Here is a 21,015-nt window from a genome sequence, read left to right as displayed (position 1 = left end):
GTATTTTGATCCTGAGCCAAAAGTGGGCAGAAAAGGTAGCTGTTACTGGTACTTAATGTGAAATTAACAACTACCACTGGAAAAAGCTGACACCTAGGAAAGCAAGTTGTATGACTCTTGTCTTTTGTACTGGGATGTGGGACTCTGCTTCTTTTCCTGCTTGGAAGTACCATCAAATCAAGCTTTGTATCAAAGAGATATTGTTTCCAATATATTTCCATGTGTTCTGAAATGTTCAGTTATAAATCCTCCTCAATCATTCCTGTAGGAATGATTTTCTCACAGGCTTTCTGGTAGCACTTGGAAAATCCCACTCAACACCTATTGCTATCTGTAGGCGTCAGAGATCTTCTGAAGACTAAGCCCTTTTCTCTTCCCTCCTCTCAGTGTTTTGGAAAGACTGCTATAAATCTGCAGCAAGAAAACTGTGAGCCATGAAAACTTCTGTGAATTGGAAAATGCTACACTTTGGGATCCAGATTAGGGCTTTATCTCATAAAGCTGTTCAAGAATGTGAATAGGAAATTGAAAATTGGCAGTAGAGCAATTATAAATGAATAGATGATACATAAGGTTTACAATAATAGGTAAGCCATGATCCAGGAAGTGATGAACAGAGGCCTCGTGTATGCACCATTTCTACCAGCCTGCACTTTTTGACATAAAAATAAACAGTTAAGACACGGCATTTGCTCTATGTTAAAAATATAAGAGACTATTCTTTCAATGTCTACTGTGTAATTTTATCAATAAATATCCAAAGGTATTTCAACATACAGAGGTCTTTCCTGCTAAAGATAGCTAGGAGTACCAGCATTTTGGAAAGATATTTCTAAAAAAGCCGTAAAATAATCAAAATACATGTCTCATTAAATGGATTAATATTTTCTATATAGTTAAAATGACTATGATTGCTAGTGCTGCCATTTATGCATTTTTTGATAGCATATGTGAAATGAGTTTGCTGTCATTCTACTACCTCTTTAAAAAGTAGCCACACCATAAAACAAATGACATCAACTAGCATCCTGCCTTATTGGCAGGGCTAACAGGTTTGACAGAGAAACTGGGATCTTAACTGGAGATGCAGAAAAAACACTACTACTTTTCCCAGAATGGTAGTCTCTCTGGCAAAGGATTTAAGTATATTTTAGAATTAAGGGCATTTATGTTTGTCTGCCTGGTCTTCTGCTGTGAATCAGAGAGAACGGTTGTTTCCCTAGATGCCAACCTAGCACATTTTCAGAACACTGAATTTCCATTAGAAGATGCCAGATTCTCAGTAGATGAGAAATAATTTCTTACTCCATAAGAAATACTTATTATGCCTTTATTATTTTTGATTGGCTTTTTCTTATGTTGTAACTCTGATTTTGAATTATTGTACAGAAAAGTATTTTAGCAGACAATATATTTCCTACTTTAAGGCCTTCACTTTTAAAAATGCTATTAATCAGCCCTTGTCTTTAGATCATAAAATGATTATGCTGGGACAAGCTATTAAACCTAAGCTCCAATTCGTCATTCCTCTTACATTTTCTGCAGCTTGTGCTGCAGACCAGAGGTTCACAGCAAAGTGAGCTGGTCCGTATTTCTTACCCTGCAGCGCCACCAAAGGCTGTTGGGGAAAAATTGATCTGAAAATTTAACCCAAATGAGCCTGGCTGCCTGCATGCAGCCAAAACCTGTTCAGATCTAGGACTAAAGCCTCCAAGTCCTGCCTGCCCGGGGCTTGGTCTGGGGACTAGTGGATGATGCGGTTGCAGAGAATATCTGTCAATATCCCTGGCTATTGCAGACACAGAAAATCACCTCATTTATGGCCAGCACCGAGCAGACAAGCAAGCTGGATGGAATGTTAGGAATAATCTACAAATTCCTTTAGATACAGACCATGTCCTCAGGGACACTAGCAAAAGATGAAAAGTTCTTTAATTTAGCAGCTCAGAGATTAATGTCTGAGAACATTTATTTAAAAAATCCATGTATGATAAAGGCACAGTATTTTTCAATAGGAGTTTGCTTGTGAGTTTTGGTTGGAGATTTCATGTCCTCCCATTTAGTCCTGCCCACATCAACCTAGACCAGATGAATGGCTGCCAGTGCATACCCTGTGGCAGAAAGTTGTTTTGCCTGGTACCAGATACAGTCTCATCAATACTACACACCCTCCTTCATTTCTTTCTCACATCTGTCACTTTGCTCATGAAAGTCTTCCCTTGGGGCAATTTTATATATCATGTTTCTAATTGGTAGTGTCAGATATGATCTCACAGATTTTGATTAATTTGAAAATCTTTTTCAAACTCCTGTGCCCTTACCCTAGAGAAAAATTAAGGCCTCAACTCTGTTGAGGAGGGAAGAGGAGAGGTGGTCTCTTTGAAAGAATAGTTTTCAGGAATGGAATAAAAAAGGGCTTCTGAAAACACAGAAAAATAGAATCGATGGAAAAGGATATCTAGAATGTTATAAAATGTATCAAATGAGTAGTGATTGCCAGATTACATCATTGATTTGATAAGGATTAGCTAGTAGTTCTTCCTGCAAACATTGTTCATATGAATGCTTATATCTGCATCTTCAAGATACTAGGATGTACAGGCATACCAGGGCTCACATAGTTAAGACAGGTAAACCTCATGTGACCCAGTACTTCTCTGGGCTTTCCTAATGCAAGATATCTCTGTTTTTGATGAAATGCATACAAGTATTCTCATTAATCAGTTGATTGTTGCTTCTTAGGAACTTGCTAGGTCTTGAAAACCTCATATTTCTGAAGCTGTTTTGTTTTTCCAGGTAGTGTATGTTTTGTGTCCTCTTCCTATTGTCAAGAATTCCTGTCTCAGGCAGGACTCACCTTTGGTGATGAAATAAGCAAGAGTTCTTTCCTGCTGTGCAATTGGATAGGAAATTAGAAGTATAAATTTAAAATTGCCACCCTTGTTGGAGACAGAAGTTAGCTCTTTCTTCTTTAAGAAAAGATGGAAGGGTCAATGGCCTGTATACCTGCAGAAATCAAGGAATGCCAGTCAATTGCCAGTCTTTCCCTCAATTGTTTTTCGGTCTTACAGAGTGATGAGATTTTCCCTTGGTTCCCAAGCAGGTTTGTTTGTCAGCATTTCTCCAGAAAAGATTACTAGAATGGAACAGGAGAAAGGTGATTCTTTCTGACAGATGGGTACTATTGTGAACACCTATGACTTATTTCCTTGAGTAATATATATCCTGTTTGTAGTGCTATTCAGACCACATATCTTAAATCAATGAAGGAAAACAGTAAATGAGAAAAGCCATGACAAAAATTTTCCCTATTTTTATATCACTTTTGATGGAGTTGTGTGGGCTGACACTCACTAATGCCTTTCACTTCTCCATCTTACAAGTGGCCTATCAGTTTATCAGATTGTGTTTTGGTGCAGGGCACATGGACCAGATGCAGGACTGATGGCAGAAGGCAACCGTCCTGCTGAGCTGACCCAATCCCAGATGCTTCACATTGCCCAGCAAATTGCTTCTGGTATGGTTTACCTGGCATCACAGCACTTTGTACATCGGGATCTTGCTACCCGGAATTGTCTGGTTGGTGAAAACCTGCTGGTGAAGATTGGGGATTTTGGGATGTCTAGAGACGTGTACAGCACAGACTACTATCGGGTAAGTGGACTGCTGTAATAAGTAATAAGCTAGGTCTTGTTCAGTCTTCTTACCACATTGGTGTAACTGATCTGCTTTTATACTTAACCATCTGTCTGTCAGGTAATTCAGAGCCTAGCGCATGGAGAACCTGGATCTGAATTAAAAGGTTTTGGTAAACTTGGAGAGTTAATAAGAGTAGTCTGTCATGTTTTGTTGTTTATATATGTTGGGTTTAGATTCTAAATCACAGGAAGATTTTTTTTCTCTGGGCAAAAATTTTGCATGTTTGCTTGGCATAAGTAAAGAAGAAATAGCAGATAAAAATGGTAATCAAATTTGGCCCAACACTTTGAAACTATTAAAATATGTTCTTAAATACTGCTAAGAAAAATGGAAATGGTAGCTTTGGGAAGCAGTTGTATAATGTATCAGTTAACTAGAGGAAAAATAAGTGCTGGGCAGCAGCAGTGACCAGTTATTTTATTCAATAAGAGATTAGGTGAGAAGTTTGTATACTGAGCACCTGAAAGATTTTGCTGCCTTAAGCCAGGGATTTAGTCCTGCTTCTTAATGTTGAAGAGTGTTTTGCAGAGGGTAAGAGTAGCCCATTGCTCTTTTTCATTCTGACTGTTTTCCCTGAGCTTGGTTGCCATAAAGTGCTGTCTGAATTTTGCAAAGGCCTTCTGAGATTGCTGGGCTAAACAAACTGAGTGCATTAATGCTGTTGTTGACATAGCCATTGTACTATGTGGTAAGTCATGTAGCTGACACCATTTGCTGTTTGCTATCACGTTTGTAGTTTCATGATTGGAACTGAACCTGTTTGTGGCTTGGGGAAGGCAATCCATGGCCAAGCTGATAATTTACATACCCTAGAGTTTTTCCTGTAAGGTAATCTCATCATCTTTAAGCACATGTTTTGTATTTGCCTCTCTACTCCTTATTTCTCATTCCTTTTTCGTTATTACTTTCTTAGTCAGTCAATTTGGATTGTGTTATTAAAGGAAAGTGTCACCTCACCTCGGTATTGGTGGGACACCTGGGAAGAGATTGTCTCTACATCTGGCTAAGGCTGGACAGGGTAGAGGACGCTACACTTTTGAAAATTATTGTTGAATGCTGATTCACTTAAAAGCTCATAAGTAACTGTTAATTTACTTTACAGTTTACTTAACTGTAAATGTTAACTGTTAATTTTCTTTCCTTTTAAAGACAAACCTAGTATTTAGTAAACATATTATCCATATTCCTCTTATATATTGTTATTTTGGAAACTGACACTCTGAATTATTTGATTAATGCAAAAAAAAAGCAGGACTGCACTTCAGAGCTTGAAAAAAATATACAGGATGGTAATTACTTTCTCTGTGTATTAAAGGACACCAGTTAACAGAGGCAAAGGTTTCTTGGTTTTGCATCTGGTTTTGCATATTGCATTTTTGCACCACTTGTTGGGACTGAAGTCGTGTTTCTGTTCCATACTTCAATGCTTGCCGTGTTAGTCGTTATACTTAAGAATGAATGTATATGCAAGACAATACATGTTTCCAAAGGTTGCTACAGTCAGAGGCAACATTTTTGAACATATACTTTGCTTATTTTTGGAAAAAAAATAGTAACTCCCCCTGCTGCATAAAAGCTACCTGCAAAAGGGGATAGTAGTCATATGGCCTTCCTGAAGACAGCTGAGGCTTGGCTCATGCATGTGATGGTGTACGGACTCTGGTATTAGTGTACCTGCTCACGTCCATCTGGGTTTAATCCTTGAGTCTTGCACACGAGTACTCCAGCAAAGCTTCTACCCACTGAAACACAAATTTACAACAACACCCATGACCAAGAAGAAGCAGGAGTTCAGGAAATCCTGGGTAACCTGGATAGTCCTTGGGCACCTCTCAAAGGATCTCATTTAAGAGGTACATTGTATTTCCCACTGTCCCTCATAACAGAGTTAGTCTCTTATTTCCATCTTCTCCCCCTTATCTTTACTTATTTTTGAGGTGAAGGAGGGCTTCTGGGAAGTCCAGGGTGTAACTAAGGAGAAGGAAGAGGTAGTAGTGTGAAGAAGGTGCAATCACTGATGTGAGAGAGGGAGCAAACAAGGTGGGAAAGGTAATTGTGAGAGGTGTTAGTGAAAGACAGAAATGTAAATGAAGAGAGAAAGAGGTAAACAAGTGTCAAAGGGGATGGTGTAAAATAGCATAGCCCCATCCAAACAGGTGGTATAAGCTTGCAGAGTGATGGATGGATATGAAACTTCAAGTTGGGAAGTTGCTTGTTCTACACAGTGAGAAAAACAAGAAGGACAGCTTCTCTGGTGCCTCATGCTCCAGTTGGTTTCTAATTAGTGCAGAGGAGGGACAGAGCCACAGCCTGCCATGCTACCATATTCACAGCTGATAGAAGTTTGAAGTTCCAGTTGAGCCTGTGAAGTTTTGGCCTGCCCTTTCTGGGACGTATGTGGGCTGGTCAGAAGATGGTCATGAAAAAACCAAGGCAATGATGAATTCCCCGATGGTTGCCTGGAGAATTGCATCCTTGGCAGGCTTAAGTCAGTGATAACACTAGAATGGCACTGACGCACCATACCTAATTGCTTACAGCAGGCTAAGTCTTTTTAACTGCTCAGGCTTAATCACTCACAGAGAAGCAAATCATCCCCAATCCTGACAGCTTTATCTGATGCTCATTGGAGAGATTTACACAATTCCAAAAAGTTCTGCAAGAAATGGTTCATCATTTGTGGGTTTTAATACACTGGAATTGGTGGGGGTTTTTTGGAGCCTGCCACTCAGTGATGATGTTAGATTTGGCCAAGATGACTATTTGTAGCTTGCTTCTGTAAGATAAAGATGATCCCAAGTCATTGTGCGCTGTCAGATTTTTATTGACATTCTGCATTGAATCAGCTCAGCTGTTAAGAGATGCTTCAGGGAAGAGTGGGAGAGAAGTAACCTTTGGACTGGGAATACATATGATGTGTGGCCCTGATTGCACAAGCTTTCCTTTTTTCTTCCTCTTTCTTTTTTTCTGTCTCTTTCATCATGCAGGAATCTTGAAGGTGGGGGAAGTCCTGATGTACATGCTACCATCCAATGTAACTAACAGCAGTAGGGTTTGATAGTCAGACCCCGGGGGACGTGAAAAAACTGAGATGGTTTTTCTTACCCAGAAGTGCTCTACACCCCAGGCCAAATTTAAACAACTCTCAAGTAATTGGTTTGGTTTGTGAGTCAAACAGCTCTAGCAACACTGTTGAACTGCAATCCGCATAGCACAAAAGATCCTTTCACAAAGTTATTTACTTGGAGAGCTTAGGTCTCAAATTTATTAGGGGTTTTTATTTGTTTTGTTGATAGCTGGGGTTTTTTGTTTGATTTCCTACCCCACAGGTCAGGGTTTCCTATCTTACTCTAAGATACCCAGGTAATTCTTTAATGTAGCTTTCAGTGTTTTTAAGTGCTGACAGTGAAGCTTGGGAAGAACTACTTTGTTCTTGCATTCAGAGATAATATATCAGGGCCTTTTTAGGCTTCCAGTTCATGTTTGCAAGTGATTGCTCAGTACTTGGTCTTAAAATAATTTCAGCATTTCTTAATTATGAGCAAAAAGCTCGAAAAAAAGTAGAAGTCGTCTTAACTCAGTACTTGGAAAAACTGAACATGGATATGCTTTAACTATCCAGCCTGGTCAGCCAACTACAGGCTTGAGCCAAGGTTTGGGATGAAATTGTGAACTCACCAGACTACGCAAGAGCTTTGCCATTATCTTCATTAGGACCACAGTTTCACCCTTCCCCACTGTTATGTCTGTCCAGTGCAGGATAGACATTCTGTTTCTTATTTAGATTTATGGAGCTCAGTTTTGTAATCCCTGTTAGCTATTGTATAACCTACTTGCCTTTATGTAACAGCACAAGAACAGCAGAGAAAATATGGAGTCCTTTTCTCAGCTTACACAAACCACTCAAAACTCTATTAAAAGACTGGGCCTGGTGAGTTTCCATCTTTCTTTAAGGCCCAATTTGCTTTAAAAATACAAAGAGGTTCACAAATTAGTTTCTTTCATTTCTGGCACATATTGGGCAGAAGACACAGAGGATATATTTCATTCTCAATTTCAGTGACTCCATTTCTCTTTAAAATCTTCTCCATATTTTGTACCATTTTGCTATTTAAAGACAGCATAGCATGTCAGATTGGAAGAAGAGACGCGGGTTACTGAGTCTAAATCTTTCACTCTTGAAGGAAGCCACAGAGTAGGTGTTAAGGACAGGAGCAACAAGAACCTGAGACCTCATCATGCTGCAGGGAAAACACCAACACTCACTAGTACTTTAGCCCCTTCTATATAGGACACCAAGCCCCATAAAAATTCTAGTCTGCCAGGGAAAAGGAGAAGTTTTCAACAGTGTCCTAAGCACCTAAAGAGAAACTATGCTTGGCAAAATTTCCTGAGGGATCCTAAGTCAGTCACACCTGGCACACAGCAAGATGTGAGAGCAATCCCCATCAGACATTTCAGTGAAAATCGCCTTCTGAACTGACAAATTGTAGAAATCTATGTGGGCCCAAGCCAGCTGCATCAGCAAGCATAACTTGCTTTTGGTAATGCTCCTCAGAGCACATCTGGCCATGTTGCCTGTCCTCAGCACCTTAGAGCAGTGTGAGAACCAAAGATGGTCCAGAACCAAAACAACAAGAGGGAAAACAAAAAGGCAAGTCCTGAAGGAGGACTTTAGTTGAAAGAGTTAATAAGGTGTAGCATGCAAAATGCTGACAAGCTTCTTCTCAAATACTTCTCAAGTACAGAACTGGATAGCAGCAATCTTGTGTTTCTGAAGCCTGGATTTCTAACCCCTGAATCACTCCTGTCCTGTCACACAGCCCCTCCTTTCAAAGTGGATGCTGCAAATAAGTAAAATCCTGTGTTGCTAGTGTTTTTTTCCAGAAGGCTGCACAACGCTTCTCTGTTCTAACAGCTGCAGGTTTTTTTTAAATTCAGCAACCTGAATTAACTCATGAGCAATAGACACCTACTTGATCACATTATTCTACTCTCTTTCCAGCCTTTAAATCTCAATTGTATTTAGAGAAACTACTCCTGTCCCCAGGACTGACCGGACTGTCAGAAAGAAGGCCCACTGTCAGGAAAAAAGTGTCTTCATTTTTTCCCTTTCACACTAGCCTTTTCCAATGACAAAGCAATTTTTGTATCTCTTTCTGGTACAGACATTGCTAGAACTGTGACTGGTATTTTCCAAATCTGATACTTCCCTTTCTTCAATTAGAGGTACCTCCCAGTCTCTAATGAAAACATGCTGCATAGTACATCTAAATTCACACAGTCTGTGTCACTGTCACATGTTAACTGTATTGTCAGACAATGCCCTGGGCCGCTCTCATTTTCTACTTCTTCCAAATGAAGAACATCCCTTTTTTTCCCCTAAGTTTTTAGTTTCAGTCCCTCGGCGAATGACTTTACAATTCATACTGGCACATTTTGTACCTCTAGTGGTTGAGCAAGACTGTTGTTTCTCTTTTATTTTTTTGGCTTCTTTGGGTGCTGGGTTGTTTTGTTTTGATTTTTTGGTGTCTTTTTTTTTTTTTTAATTAGAATTCAGGTCTTGTCTAAATTGGTGTAAAGAACTAAAGAAACAGAATCAGGCTACCAAAAAGTAAACAGCTGATGGAGTGAGAAAGGTTTGTCAGAAAGTTTCCTAGATTTTTGTAGCTTTGTTTCCTAATGTTTCCTTGATAATTTCTTTTTAATGCTAACATTAAGTATTCTGTGATGTTTGTCTTTTTAAAAAATAGATTTCCCATGAGCTTTCAGTTAAGACAGAAGAAGCTATTAAACCTCTTAACCACCCAGACTTCCAGAAAAACTAATGGTTACACAGTTTGCCATTCGAGGCCTGTTTTAAAAATACATAGATTTTGGACCTTCTTGCTGCATAAAAAAGATGAACAACTCTTTTGAGACAACATTTTGACACTTGTGAGTGTTAAAGTCCTCAACAAACACTTCTTATTCAGATTTTTGCTGTTCCTAAGCAAGACCAAAGTAGCAATTTGAAGAACAGTGAAATAACATTAAAATTAAAGGAGTGAAAGAGCATCCTGCCCACTAGTCATACCCTCCTCCCTTCATGTTTGAGTCTAATGTTGTAGAGTGCTGTATTTCTGGAAACTGCATGATATACTTTTCTGGTGACACTCTATGAAATATTTCCCAAAAGATAAGGCTAGTAAAATAATCACCAGAGAGTGATCTTGTTTAAGCTATTTCCAGTACCTAATGCCTATTTGCAAAGAGAATTAATGCATGACAGCAAGGGACTAAAAAAAGAAAAGGCTGGTTTATCATTATTTGGGCTGTAACTAGCCAGGCAAACACCATGATACAAATGTTTACGGTGAGGAACAAGTGTCTGTCTATTCTGAAAGGGCGATAGCAGCAAACACCTGCAGGTCTCAGCTGTCACTACAGAGATGAATACCTGTGTGTGGGAGTTTGGAGGAGGCTGCACTAAAGAAAACAAGAAAGAGTTACTGGGAAGTCAAGCAGCTTGTCAAGGCATTCTCGTAGGTGTGTGTATTGAATTGTCACAGTTTGAAGGCACAGTTTGAAGGCTTTTTATTAGCTGCTATTTTTGCACCCATTGCTCAAAAGGAAATTATCTGCTTCCCTACATGGACTTCTCGGCTTTCCTCCTCCGTCAGAGTCTCATTGCATCATGTGTAGTGCTGGGGAGGACAGAGGGTTCCAGCAGCCCTGGAGGACGTGCACAGATGATTTCATGCAACTGGAAACAATACAAGAAATAATAGGCCAGCTTGAGAGATGTAAATCCAAAGTAGCTGCCTTGAAGTCAGTGCAGTAGCTCTGAACTTAAAGTAACATAATCATAAGCAGAATTACACATAATGGTAAAGGGCTTCCTGAAAGTCACTGCAGCATCAGTATTTAAAAACTGGTATGCACCAGGACACAGCATTATCCTGATGACAAAGGATGAGCACCATGGCTTGATACCTGTCACAAGTTGCCCATGCCAGAATATATTCTGTGTTGTGCAGGATGCATGGTCTGTCCCCAGCTTTTACTTACACAACTACTGGTTGGATTCCTGGTTTTGTTTGGAATTACAGCTGCTTAACTTATTCAGCTCTTCACTGAAAACCTAATTTCAGCTTTGTCTTAAGCAAGAAAAATTTCCAAATTTTAGTACAGCTGTAGATGTAGTCACTTCCTAAGTGAAGTTTTTTCATCATCTTCACATCAGGGTTATTGGTCTTACTTGCACTTCTGTTTCCATCTGTTTTCACCAACACAGATCCTAAGAGGGGAGTCCAAGAAAGTTCTCCTTATTAGTGTTAAGAGAAGGAACATCAGATGTCCAACATGTGTAGTGTGCTGCATTTAACAATCATTTCTTACTAAACTCTGTCTTACAGGGTTAATGACAGGTTGGTATTATAGAAAATGAGACTTTTTAACTGGGAGGTTGTGACATACTTCACTTGGCCAGACTAAAGCCCCCTTTTGCTTTAAATGTGCAAATGGAAAGACAACTTCATGGCTCCTGGAGTACATTCTCCTTCAGTCTGTGAGATCAAAGAGTGTAAAGAGGGCAGAAACAAAAACCCATGATAACTAGGTTGAAAAATTAAGCTGATTAAAAGACAGACTAAAGTGACCTTGTTGCTGTGACTAGTTGCTTGATGACCCATTGAATTTCAGTGCCTAATATTTCCTTTGTAAATCCACCAGCACTAGATTTATATCAACGTGGTTCTCATGCAGCATGTCAAGAAACAAGTTCACCTTGAGAAAAAAATTTCAAGACAGGAGGCAGTACCTAGAAACATATGTTATGCGGAAATCCTGTTGAACTACGCTATAGCGCTATAGCATAATGTGTTTAATGTGTGTCAACCAAAACATTAAAGTGCTTGGAAATTTTCAAATGGAGATTTTTTCTCTGTTTGCTTCTGTTAAAAGCTTTAAGAATTTAGTATTTGGTTCCATACTGGTTATGGATATTACAGTTTTCAAGGGTCTGGAAGTTTTGGATTTCCCACCCTATTGTTAAAGCATTTTAATGGAGTGTTTTTCTGCTGGTTACTCCTGCAGTATGCAGTTGGTAAGAGCCATAGGATCCACATGCACGCCTATAGGATAACAGGAAGTTTACACAGTCATCGTCACCAGTGGCTGACACAAGCTTTTCTGTTGAGGGGCTCTTAGCACAGATGTTCATTAACTTAAAAAGTCCTTTTAAAATTATACATACAAAACTGAATCATTCTCAAAAATAACCACACATATGGATATAAATTGCAGGAAAGCAATGATTCACACATTGAAATTAGCCTTAGGAACTGCAATTTGGAGAGCTTTGCAGAACTGTGATCGTAATCGCCTCATTCCATTAAGTAGCAGCAGAGCTGTACAGAGCTATTTTTTTGCAGGTGCTGAAACGATTTAACTGTTGTTTAGATGATTAGCACATAAGAGAGCCATGTCCTCAATCCCATCACTGTTCACAATTTGCTGGATTGTACTTGGAATATTGGTGGAGGCTATTTCCATTGACTTCACTAGAGCCAATGTTTTGTCCAGGGTTTTAAAAAGTGAAAAGTTTATGGTCAACTTTTTCTAGGCATAAAATGGCAAGAAAAATTATTAAGTAGCTTCTGTTGTTTTTCTTCCTACACGGGGCCTTTGTGCAGACTAATAAAGCCTTTTAGTATGGGGAGGAACCATGTGCAAATATCTGGAGACACTGTACTGCAGTGCTACAGATTGTCACTTTCAGCAGGCAATCTGCAAAGCAATTTACAGAATTCCAAAGGTTAGCAGCTGAAACTGTTGACTTTTTGATGTGTGATGCGCACAGTGTGAGGAAAAGATGGTGTGGGAACAAAATCAGTGAAAGATCTCTGGGAGCACAGTCGGATACTGGAATGGCATCTCCGGGGTGCTGCAGAGCACTGGTGCGATCTGTGCAGCTGCTACTGCCACCGCCACCGCTGATGGTGGGGACAGCACAGAAAGGCCACCCAGAGGGAGCAGTCCTTAAACGGGAATTCTCCTTTGATGTCTGGTCACAGAATCAGCTCCCAGCAGAGTCTTTGCAGGCTTCCAGCTGGAAGGTTTTCTTATGCAAATGGCCTCTATCCTTGCACTAAAGAAAGCAGTTGCTAGGCAGTTTTCCTAAAAATGCATTTTTTACCCTGGGCTTGACGAACAGTCGGCACTCTTTTGGCCCACAGAACTCAGGAAGCACGGGAAGGAAGAACTAGACAATTAGACTATGAAGTGGTACGTGTAACAGGATGGATGGAGAGGATGAGAGGACAGCATCAGCGAGTAATAGAGCCGAGGCTACAAATCTGGCTCTTCGTGTGCAGATAGCAAAGAACTGCTGGTGATGATGGAAATGGGGAAGAACTGTGTGCCACTGCAGATCATTTCCATCTTCAGTGCTCTCTGGGTCCTTTCTCCGTCCTGTGGAGCTTGTGTCCCCTCCAACCTGATGTGGAAGGGAAGTCAGTAGCAAAGATTTAATCAGAAGCTGTTGGCACCAGTGACAGAGAACACACAGTCAGAGAATCTGTGGTTACCTATGTAGCTGTAACACGGGTGCCTTTGTGAAATGTTTTCAATTCCAGATGTCATGAACAGTGGTGAAGTTTTTGACGCCTTGTCAGGAACAGCTCTCCAAGCTTCCCAGAAAGTGAGGACTCCAGAAATAAGCTGATACTGCATCTTGCAGTCTCAGGAACTTTGTAATTAGACTTCAGAGATTATTTGGCTTTGAATGATAATCTTACATAAAATGGAGCCAAAACACGTATAAAATGATGTCAAGCTTCTATCTGTGTCCTAACTTTAGGAAAAGATGAAGGCCTCATTTAAGGTGCATGACAGAATATGCATCTTCTATCAAGGACAGATACAAAAGAATTATAAAAGATTGTGGTGACTCAAATACTTCTATCTCCGTCGGGTGGGTAAATAAACATCCAAAAGAAAAGCCATATGAGCGGGAAATAACTTCATTCTTTACAATGTACTGAAATGCTTTCAAGAAAAAAAAAAAAAAAGCAAAACAGCTAGCTTAATACCCTTGAATTTGTTTTCAAAAGTTACTATTTATTTGCCCTTAAAAATATTGTTGCAACACTGCTGTCCAGTCCATGAGGATTTGAAGAGCTTACATTAAATTTTATGTACAATCAGTTCCTATTTCTCTTCCACAGTTCATTTCATCCAGGGCTTGATATTGCCATAGTGGTGTCTCAGATGTTTGGGCTGGGAGCAGAGTCAGACCCATTGAAATGATCAGATAGATCTACAAACACTGAGAGGTGATGCAAATGAAATTTCAAAACTACTCCCTTATTTAGTCTTATACTTGTTTTGATGTCCCAAGAGGTATAAAATTTATATTTTCCATCTTCAAGCTATTTCCCAATGCTTTGGAAGAAGTTTAAATTATAGAAATCCATGATTTTTGAGTCTCATCAAACTATATTTCAGTCCTCTCTTCCACGTTCCAACTTTTTCCACATGTTCAAGCTTTTTTTCATGAATATAAGTCCTGGAATTGAACATTGTAAAATGAATGTCAGTCCAGTTATTCACATCATACACTTAGAAGTATGCAGGATTTTAAAGAAAGAGCTTTAGTGTGAGACTTTTGATAATGTGTGTAAGTCTGGAGATCTACATCTACAAAAATATTGATTGCGTATAATAAAGGAGTAGACAATGAAAATAAAACAGAATTAAAGCCATTTAGAGATAAAAGAATCTTGAGATTACAATACTGTAAAGCACAAAATATTGGGTCTTTTCTGTTGCTATTGAAAATTACTATGACCTAAGCAGTTAGTGTTACAGCCTATAGAATTTTTTAGGAGACAGAAAGACATTGGTACATACTCAAAGAATGATAACTTGTCTACCTCCCAAACTAATGAGCAAACTGGCATTGACATTAGGGGACAGAAATTTTACTTTTATTCTTATTAATTGCAAATTTTAAATGGCTTTGTATCTGATTTCACTTCCATGTTCACCTCTGAATCTACAGGGTGAAAAGAAATCACATCCCCTGTGATCCAATTCTTGCATACCACACCATAAAGCAAAGCAAAAAATTTTTTTTGCTGGAGATATAAGCTGGGGTTTTTGTTAACTGATATGTAAAATATGATGCAGTCTGAGCCTCCCTTAAGGGACTCTTTTATAGCATCATGTAGTCCATTTCAAGATGTGTGTAAAGAGAGGCGTTCAGATTATTTTATGGCCTGCAAGATTATGTCTCTGTAAATCTGGATTTAATGGTGTACACAGAAAGTGAGAAATCTTAACAGAGCAAATATATTTTTCTCCTTTTCTTTCTCTTTTTTTTTTTTGGTTTTTTTTTTTTTTTCTGGCAGTAGAATTTTAAGAAGATAAAGAACTGTTCATTAAATGTATTACCAGATATTCTTTGACACATCAACATTGCAATAATTTCACAGCCATGCATGACTGTCAGTATGATCACAAATTATTTTTCCTAATTTTTTTTCATCTATTTTCCTCATACTGCCTCAGCCCAGGCCCACAAAATAAAACTGTGATGCTATCGGGAGAATATGGATTCCTTCCAGATTGATTTACCAGATGCCTGTCACCACGAAGTCGCTTTGGAAGGCTAACTGATAGGCTGGGCTCTTTGCAAATTACTGCTCTGCATGCAGTCCTTTTGCAGCTGATTATGCTGCCAATGTTATTTTCTGACGATGAGATTTAGTGCAGCATACTGCCTGGCACTATCCTTGTTAAAGATTTTTCTTGCTTGTGAGCTAAGCAAAGGGCAGGGTCCTGCATTCTTGGCAGCCTGTCATATGCATGAGCTGTTTGTTTTTTGGATTCAGCAAGCAGAGTTTTAAATCATCTTTAGCAAAACAAGACACAGAGAAAAAAGAGAGATCAAAATAGAGCTGAATATTTCATGCAATAATTTTGGCAGCACATCCCGTCTTGTCTTCTAGATTGAAAGCACCAATGAAAAAGGGAATTTTGCAGTTTTCAATTGCGTGACTTTTCCATGCTCCTTGAGTATCCTCAAATATTCTAGGACTGGTCTCTCATGCCATATCAGCCATTTTTAGAGAAAAGAATCTAGTGTTGAATAGTTGTGTGGGAAAAGCACAATTGTGTTAAAATAAAGGTCAATGCCTATACACAGGGAATGGAATTTGCCTCTCAACCGAAAACCAATAAATACTATTTGAATCTGCAAAACAGAGATTGTATATTGTTTAAAATATATAGGTCCAACATTGCCATTTTCTGCAAAGGGAATTATGTTGAAAGTAATTAAAAATCCTTCACAACTTCTACCTGTTCACATAGACACACAGAGTTGTGATTCTTACACTAGTCATGCTTGGAAGAATTTCATCACAGTTTGGAAATGGGCTAATTGGTGGGTTTGGAGCTTGTATATACACACATATTATTATTCAGTATTAACCGGTTTTCCATCTTGACCAACGTTAGTTCATAGAGTAAAATGTTAAATAGAAAATGAGGAAACTGAAGGTTATGCTGTACTGCACATGATAAAAAGCCCTTCAAATACATATTTAAATACAGCTAAAATGGCATAAATTAAAAAATGCAAACAAGTTTCATGGAGAGGTTTATACAGTTCCACTGTACAGTGTGAGACAAGGTACGTCTAGTCTGCAGACACTGCTAGCTCAAAAATTGTGACACAAGCTTAATGCAGACTGCAAAGCTATTCAGAAGCAGGATGAATGTTCCTTTTCTGAAGGCATACACTTCTTCCTCTGTGCTGTTCACAATGTCCAAGCCAGTTGCTTGAAACCTAGCTTGTGTTTATATGTTTTCAACTGTGTCATTAGGGATATGGAAAACAGCATTATGCTAATTAACATGATCAGAAAAAAAAAAGATATGTAAATAAAGCTTTCTTCCTTAGCTATTCCTTTTAATCTATTACAACTTAATACATTTGTTTAAGGTGGAAGACAGGAAAAATGGAAAAAAAAAAGGAATAGATCTGGATCTGTTTAGCCTTCAGATTACATAAAATAGGCAATTAATCTGCACCTGTATTTGAATAACTTCCTGCTGCAAGTAAAGTCCACAGGGGTATTTATGGATTTAAAAACTGCCTGAGAATCTCAAAATTCCTAGCTTTAAAATAATGGTGATCCCAAAATTTTAGGAGTACCTGTTTTCTTGCTGTCCTCCTGCTGCTGTTCAAGTCAACTTTGAAAAACAGAAAGAACTAGTTGTTGGGTTCTGCTTAAGAGCTGGAGAAACACAGATTTTCTTTAAATAAAGATGCAGATAGTAGATGGAAATTGTGTCCCTAAATCACATGTAAAAGTGGAGAGCAGAAAAGTAAGTTGCAGAATCGTTGGTGATTTCATCTCATAAAGGACACAGAAAGTAAACAAAAATACAAAAGAAGGAAAGGCTAGTGGACAAACAGGGATACAATGAGAAGGGGCAAAAAGTATTTGAGATTGGCTTTGAAAAGAATACCAAAATAGACAAGAGGAGTCTCTTGACTGTTTAAATGTCAAGAGCATGAGGAGGAAATTGTTGCCACTGCAGACAGGATGATGTGGGAAGGAGAGTTAGTTTGGCCTGAAAGCAAAATTAATTTCTAACATCAGGTCTTGAAAGGGTAGTGATAAATATGAAGATACAGTCAAAGGGGCCATTGGGACTAAGTGGATATGAAGGTTAAACCTGGAACACACACAGAGAAGAGATCCTCAAGCAATGGGGGACATTGACAGTCTGTTTTATGATTGTCAGCAAAGAGGTCAACAAACTTTTAAAACAACATAAACCAGCCCTGCTGCCCAAAGCAGAGGTCCTGCCCTCCTCTTGTCTCAACAGCTAATTCCTGCAACATCTGCTTTTCTGCACCAGCATCAATGTTTCTGCAGCAACTGAACAAACTTCATTAATTAAACATTCCAGCTGAAAAATTTTTTTTTTTTTTTTTTTTTTTCTTGGTTGCAGAGAGGACAGAATACTTCTCCAAACCAAAGTACAGTACAAGGGCATTCCTGATTAAAATCTTTGTTGAAGGAGAGTCTAAAAGAACTGTATTATATGAGTGCTTCAAAAGACTAAAAAAAATTGGGGATGAAAGAATACTATTGAAACTAAAGAACAATGCTCACATAGGAACAAATTTATGCAATCTGGCTATCAAAGAATTTAAGCTATCAAAGAATTTAAGAATTTAAAGAATTAATTTAAGACTAGGGAAAGATTTCTAAAAATTAAAGCATGAGGTTCTTTGACAACCTGTGAACATAGAATACTCATTTTAAGGTGGAGGAAATTATTCAATGTAGACAAGCTATGCCTGAGGATAGAGGACCAGAGGACTTGGTGTGCTCTGCATAATTCTTAGCTTAGGTACCTTGAAGCAAATAAAGAACCAAACTCTTGATAGTGCCAGAAGTACTTGGTTCAGCAGACTACTAGCATGAGTAGCAATCTGAAACACAGATACTTTTGTCTTGATCAGTTTATCCCATTATTAGTTTGCACAGAATATTCAATGTAGAGCTGTTAGTATTTTTTGCAAGACATTTCAAAGTGGCTGAATTTTCAGGGCAAGGAAAAGGTTTTGAAAATATTTCTTAGTTATGAAAATACTTGTCAGTAAGTCTGCAACTCTTATTTGGAACTTGTTCTGTTGCTGTGTATGAAACTACACACACAGCAGAAAATCAGGTTTGACTATATCTTCTCCATGACTGTGACAGGAAAAGCCCATCTTTTAGTTCAGCGTGCAGTCTCTTTGCTTTTGACTTTGATAAGATACAATTAAACTTTAACCCTCAGCATTCCAGGAACTCTGGGAAGGTTGAGTTCTAGTTTTACAGATTCTTCTGTTTAACTTCAGCAGGAGAAAATACTGCTTTACCTTGTTTCCCTTGTCCTGCATTACTTATTAGAGAAAGTCAGAAGATTTTAGAGGATAAAGACATGTGATGGTTCTGTTTTTGCTCCAGCTGTATCGCCTTTCTGGTTTTTTGTTATTTGTGGGGGTTTTTTTTTGGTTTGTTGTTGTTGTTGTTGTTGTTGTTGTTGTTTGGTTTTTTTTAAGAAGGGTGACAATTTCAAGTCACCTTTTCAGCTCATGACCCTTTCAGAACATGAGTGGCTTCTATTCGTAACAAGAGTATTACAACCCTTGCTGGTTCAGCGAGGTGAAAGCTCATTCAGGTCAAAAAATTGCAGCTTTGTTGCAAAGTGAAGTACTGGGGCTTCCACACTGGATTGTGCTGGGTTCTCCCTGGAGTTTTAATGTATAGCAAATTCATCACATTCATTATTGCATGTTATATGCAATACTCCAAGCTTCTTTCACAGAAAGTACAAAGCCATCACAGCCTCAGTCACTCTAGAGCATTCAAGTTCTGAAGGTCTGTTCACGTTCTGGAGATCCCAAATATGATCAGAAAGTCCAGCAGCAGTCCAACACTGAAGTGACAGCCAGGACGCTCTGTCAGTCTTCCTGAATCTTGCAGAGTGGGGATAGGGAAATGGACAGACTCATTTTCCTGTCGGATGTAACAGAAGAAGATGTAATAAAGCAAACCTATACCTCTTATTCTCAAAGGTGAATGGTATTTTTCTCTCAATCAACCTTTCTAACAGCTTCCATAAATTCTAGAAAAAGCATAATATTCTGTTAGAAGAGGACCAGTGGATGTTGCCTGGAAGTTAATTGAATGGTTCATCCTTTCTTCTATTGCTGCATTTGGGACCCCGTTGAATAACATCAAGATGAGATATTTGATTTCTAGCGGGTGTCTGAGTGCATTTCTCTGATCTTGGTGTTCACTGCAAGCATTGGGAGCCTCAAATAGAAGGAAACATGAGCCCCAAGGTGGCTATGGAAATTTTGCTCCACACTGAAATCGCAGAGACTAAAACTCTGCAACTGTAATTTCAATTATATAGGATGATTCTGTGCTTTAAAGAGTGACTACTCAGAATTTAAAAGGAGCCTGGAGACTTCTGCGGACAGGTGAGTTGAATTACAGTTATTGCCAGACAGCTATTTCAAGATTACTACCCTTTGAATAACAAATCCCCTATCCCCATGAAACACAAACAGAACGTGACGTTTACTTGTCCTTCCAAGATTCTTCTGGCATTCAACTCATAACGTGAAATTTCCTGTCCTTCATCTCAACACTTTCTTCTGCTTTATAGAAAAAACCACTGACCATTAAAGTTGCTAGTGTATTAGACTAAGGTAATGAAATTAAAATACTTAGGTACTCATTTGGTTTCGACAGTTTTTGATGTGTAAATACTAAAACTGGTTCTCTCATGTGCATGAGAGAGCAGGGAGATGGGCATACCCAAATCTGTACTGTTGTTTTCCACTTTTGTGAGACCCCACCAGGAGCACTGCATCCAGCTCTGGGGCCCTCAACATAAGAAGGACATGGACCTTGGAGTGAGTTCAGAGGAGGGCCACCAAGATGATGTGAAGACAGGCTGATAGAGCTGGAGTTCTTCAGCCTTGTGGTTAAGAAGAAATATTTAACAGCTCCCTCATTTCTGAGCACAGTCTAGCAAATTTGCAGAATTCAAAAGAGGTTGTATAGAAAAACATTTTAAGATCCTGTAATTAAAAATGTTTTCCATAATGCATATTTAGATTGCTAATGGCACTGGGATCTTTCGCTCCAGAGGGAGAAAACCCATATGTATCATACATGTGATATAAAAATATTTGTATAGAAATGATACAGTTGTAACATGTGAGCAGTTGCACTGATGAAGTATATTCACAAATGTTTCTGCCTTTTTCCACTATAGATAAACATGGTTACCCAAGGAGGTGTTGTAAAATGCCAAAGGTCTTCAGACATTTCATTATGTTTTGATTAAATATGCAGAGGTGATTTTTCATTTTCCTACCAAATGAAAGGTTTAACCCATTCCTGCTGATGTGAAATGTGCCTGGTACATAAAAATAAGCAACACAGTATGGTGCAAACTCAGCCCATCTTCAAAATTAGTCATCTCACAGATACATGGGGCTCTCCATTGTGGTCTAATTTCTGACTAGACAGATACCCTCATGACCTTCCTACCCTGCCCAAGCAAGTTCAATACAGAGACTCTCTACCCTTTCCAAAAAATGACTGAGCCTGTTAGATGTGAATCACATTTTCTTATGAGTTACCTGCCCTATCTCTTGCCAGTTTTTGTGGGCATTTTCTTATACTGTGCCAGAGTCTGTAAGATCAGGATGTAGGATGTTAGAGGTCACTTCTGACCGTTCCCATT

General features: G+C 38.8%; 1 protein-coding gene across 3 annotated transcripts in view; it reads left to right on the top strand.

Moving 5' to 3' along the window:
• NTRK2 (neurotrophic receptor tyrosine kinase 2) overlaps positions 1-21,015 on the top strand; it is a 193,797-nt gene that overhangs the window by 152,352 nt on the left and 20,430 nt on the right. For all 3 annotated transcript variants that reach the window (XM_041480766.1, XM_041480767.1, XM_041480771.1), the window contains one exon: positions 3,420-3,654. In XM_041480766.1, the coding sequence (XP_041336700.1) occupies positions 3,420-3,654 (235 nt within the window). The remainder of the gene's footprint in view (positions 1-3,419; positions 3,655-21,015) is intronic.

Source organism: Pyrgilauda ruficollis, unplaced genomic scaffold (genome assembly GCF_017590135.1).
Source record: "Pyrgilauda ruficollis isolate IOZ18807 unplaced genomic scaffold, ASM1759013v1 scaffold53, whole genome shotgun sequence".
Taxonomy (NCBI): Eukaryota; Metazoa; Chordata; class Aves; order Passeriformes; family Passeridae; genus Pyrgilauda; species Pyrgilauda ruficollis.
Note: the sequence above shows the minus strand (reverse complement) of the source record. Positions and strands in the feature narration are given on the sequence as shown.